The 4,228-nt window shown below is 60.7% G+C and overlaps 1 protein-coding gene across 1 annotated transcript in view; it reads left to right on the top strand.

Annotated features, from left to right (window-relative positions):
- FGD3 (FYVE, RhoGEF and PH domain containing 3) overlaps positions 1-4,228 on the top strand; it is a 55,010-nt gene that overhangs the window by 13,684 nt on the left and 37,098 nt on the right. Inside the window, exons 4-6 of the mRNA XM_015568037.1 lie at positions 190-346; positions 3,396-3,534; positions 3,997-4,079. Of these exons, the coding sequence (XP_015423523.1) occupies positions 190-346; positions 3,396-3,534; positions 3,997-4,079 (379 nt within the window). The remainder of the gene's footprint in view (positions 1-189; positions 347-3,395; positions 3,535-3,996; positions 4,080-4,228) is intronic.

Here is a 4,228-nt window from a genome sequence, read left to right as displayed (position 1 = left end):
GCCGCGTTGTCCATGCTCAGCTTTGCCCCTGGGACGGGTGCAGTGCGGTCCTCGCTTCTCTTTGAGGCCGTGGCTCATGACAGTGGCCCCCGCCTGGGTGTGAGCCTGCTCCGTGCCTGCCCTGGTGGTCCCTCTCACCTGACCCCTCGCCAAGTGGTTTCTCTGATGATCTCACCCCGCCCCCCAAAGGGACGTGAACCCTCGGTTCGGGGACATCCTGCAGAAGCTGGCCCCGTTCCTCAAGATGTACGGCGAGTACGTCAAGAACTTTGACCGGGCGGTGGAGCTGGTGAGCACCTGGACGCAGCGCTCGCCCCTGTTCCGGGACGTGGTGCACAGCATCCAGGTAGGGCCTGCGAGTCCTGGGGGGAGCTGGGGGGCTGGTCTCCACGTGGAGGACCCGGGGCCATGGCAGGATGTGCCCGGATGTGCTGTGGGCACTTTGATCCACAGACTGACTCCTAGAGACATCTCATCTGTCTATGCCCCCGGTGGGGACACCGTGGCTGGAGAGGTGTGCGGTCTGTGCGGGTCCGGCTGCTGAGGGCAGACCGGAGCCCGGGCTGTGGGCCTCGGCGGCGAGCCAGGCAGTTAGGAGGGTGCTACTACACGTTTCCTCTCCTGCAAAGTCTGCTCGCCTCTGGCTGCTGCTGCCTCCTGCTGTGTCGCCCTTTTTGTGTGGATTCATGAGGTTTCTGTTAAGAGTGTTAACTGCCATCTGTCATGTGTGTTACAAATGATTTTTTCCTATTGATTTTTTAAAACTTTTTAGCTTTTTGATGTTTTCTATACAAAAGTTTTGGTTTTTAATTAGCCATATTTGCCAATTTTTTAAAATAAAGTAATGCTTTTAAAAGTCTTTAAAGTAATGCTTATAAATGCATTTCTCACCTCCCAACGTTATAGAAATTGTTTTCTTCCAATGTATGGCTTCATTTTAAAAATTAAAAAATGCCATTTCAGAACAATTTCCCTGTGGACTGTGGGAGGAGGTAAGAATCTAGTTTTATTTTTGTGAATAGTTAGCTGCTTACCCTAACATCACTAGTGCAAGCACGCGCGCACACACACACACACGCACACGCACACACACACGCACACACACACGCGCGCGCGCACACACACGCACATACACACACGCACACGCACGCGTGCACACACGCGCGCACACACACACACATGCTTCAGTATGTCCTGGAGAATTAATGGGCCCAGAGACCCTTCGTGCAGGGGCTTGGAGACCAGACGGGCCTGGTCTGGCCTTCCACACTTTCTGCATTTCCCAGACCCTCTGTCAGCGTGACTTCCGTGTGGAGTCCCCGAGCCTCCCATGGCCCTCAGCGCCCTGGCCCTCTCCAGAGAGGGGGCTCGAACCCGACTCCTTGCTTCTCCCCCCGCCCCCCTCCCCTCACTATGTCTGGGTGCTCCCAGCTTTCCCCACGGAGGTTTCTCTCCCTCCCTGAGCTGTGCCTGGGGCCGACCCACAGCCCCGAGGGTCTCGTGCTGCCAGGGCCTGCAGGCCCAGTCACCCTGTGGCAGGGCGGGTTGGGGTTGGCCCAAGCAGGGCCCCCCAAGGGTGGAGGTCTAGGTGGTGTGAGTGCCATGGCTCTGCACCTGTCGAGGCCAACAGACGGAGAACAAACCCCCTTCCTAGGACACAGATCACAGCGCGCTCTCCTGCCCTGTGTGCCCCTGTGGCCTCGCCAGCGGCCACTGTCCGGCCAACCGCTGTCCAGCAGCATCGTAGTTGCCAGAAGAGCTGTGGGCTCACCCCCAGCCTCACAGACCCAAGCTCCCGGGCTCCACTGCCCTCACGGCCCAGAAGCCTGTGTTTGTTAGTTTTCTTTTCTCTTCCTACATCTCTTCTTCTTCTTCTTCTTCTTAATAATAATAATAATAATAGTAATAATAAAGCTATAACTGAGGAAGTTGAAACCTGTCTAATTTGCAGTGGGCAGTTGGTATCTGATTGGTTTTCCTGAGGAAGGAGAGAAGAAAAGGCAGCATGGGGCTCCATCTGGTGCAGTTCTCCGCTAAGGCCAGGCCTCGCCGCCTCTAGACTCTGGGCTGTGGTGGCCGGGCCCTGGGCGATGCCAAGGGCGCCCTCCTGGCTGGGGCAGCTCACCCCACAGGCCAGGTCCTGGGTCTGCAGCCTCGGGGGTGGGAGGACCAATGTGTTGTCACGGGCAAACATGGTCCGGGTCACAGCCGGGCTGGACACCGCACCCCACACCCTGGGCTCCATGGTCTGCGGCCGTCAGAGGCCACCCGCCCCCAGGCCCGGTGGTGTGGCACCTTCGTGGGTGAGGCTGGGGTGTTCTGGAGGCCTGGGCACCGGGAGCCCCCCAGCTGAGAACCCGTGTGGACAAACCAGGGAAGGCGTGGCCTTTGGAGGGTCCCTTGGTTCCATCCAAAGCATAGTCTAAATTTTTGGAACTTTTATTTTGAAATAATTTCACATCTTTACAAGAAGGTTGCAAAAATAGGGAACTTCACATTTTGTCTTGTTTACTTTACAGCCTTTCCAACCACACACATGGGGTCATTAGTTTTGAACCTTTAGGCCAAGTAGAAGCTGTGTAGCCACTGTGTGTGAGCACAGCGCGTCCTGCTCGCCAGCCCGCGGCGCAGCCATGCTGTCCCCCAGCCCTGCAGACGTCACCTGTTGTCCGTGTGCTCCATTCTCTGGCCCACATGCCAGCCCGGGACCACAGTCGCCTTTGCTACCATGTCTCCGTCTCCGCCTCGGCCTCGGCACTGTCACTTCTGCAGGAGACAGCAGCCGTGTGTGCGCACTGTCTCTGCATCTGTGTTTATCCGCGGGTTCTCCACGCCATGAGCACCCTGTCCTGCCCTGGGACAATCTCCCACTGCCCACTGCTGGGGTGCTCCTGCAATTCAGGTGCTGCCAGCCCCCCAGGGTGCCGGCCTCCAAGCCCCTTGACACGTGGGGGGGGGGGCGGGGGGAGTGCAGGTGCCCGGGACAGCCAGAGGACAGCGCTCACACTTGTGGTTGGTCTGGAGGAGGTGCTGAGGCCAGAGGGAGGGTTGTGTTGAGGAAAGAGAGGGGGAGCCTGGGAGCACCTCATCCCACCCACACAGCATCCGTGGGGAGGAGGCCAGACCCTGGGCTTCCCTCGGGGGGTGGGGAAGCTCCTGACTTCCTGGGGGGGGGGCGGGGGGGGCTCAGTCAGGCTGGGCGAATGTGGTGGGGCAGCACTCAGGAGGGAAGGTGGGGTCTCTGTCCCTCTGTGAGCATCCTCCCCCAGGGCGAGGTGCAGGAGCCAGGTGGTGGCCTGGGTCGTCCTGGTGCCACTGCTCCGCCTCTCCAGGCCTCGGGCAGCTCCTGGAGGCAGTGGGGGCCCCTGCCCCACATGGTGCCCTCTGTCCCACAGAAGCAGGACGTGTGCGGGAGCCTGACGCTGCAACACCACATGCTGGAGCCGGTGCAGAGGGTCCCCCGCTATGAGCTGCTGCTCAAGGACTATCTAAAGCGGCTCCCGGCAGACGCCCCGGACCGGCAGGACGCGGAGAGTGAGCAAGCTCAGAGGCCACGGTCCTGGGTGGCGGGAGAGACAACCACAGGGACACAGACAGACTGGGAGGGAGAGAGCTCCAAGTGCCCTGGAACATTTGGGAGGTGACCGAGGGTCTTGGAGATGAAGGAGGCCCCTGCTGTGCGCAGTGTGGGGGAGACAGGGTCCTGGGAGGTGCTAAGTGCCTGGGCCTCAGGGAGGGCCTCGCTGGGGGCCAGGGTCACTCCTGGCCCGAGCCCAATGGCCGGCACACAACACAGGGCAGGGCGCACCCATGGGATGAGGTGTGAGCCCCCAGGCCCAGCAAGCCAGGTCTGCCTGCAGGGCCGCATCCCTGCCTCCCAAGGGGCCAGGCCTCTAGAGCAGGCCCCACCCGTGGGACAGGCAGGGCAGGTCTACAGCCTCGCGGGTCCAGGGGGTATGGAGCCGCTGGCGCCCTGAGCCACGCTTCCTCCTGCAGAGTCCTTGGAGCTCATCTCCACAGCCGCCAGCCACTCCAACGCTGCCATCCGGAAAACGGTGAGTGGGAGGGGACCCCAGAGGGTGTGAGGGCCCCTCAATGTGAGGCAGGGAGAAGTGGGGGGGGCAGTGCCATCTGCAAGCACACACACCTGTCCCCAGGTGGGCTCCATCAGTGAGGGCGCGCGCGCGCGCACACACACACACACACACACACACACACCCCCAGGGGG

The sequence above is a fragment of the Myotis davidii genome, unplaced genomic scaffold, assembly GCF_000327345.1.
Source record: "Myotis davidii unplaced genomic scaffold, ASM32734v1 scaffold3204, whole genome shotgun sequence".
In the NCBI taxonomy this organism is placed as follows: Eukaryota; Metazoa; Chordata; class Mammalia; order Chiroptera; family Vespertilionidae; genus Myotis; species Myotis davidii.
This window is presented reverse-complemented; position numbering and strand designations above follow the sequence as displayed.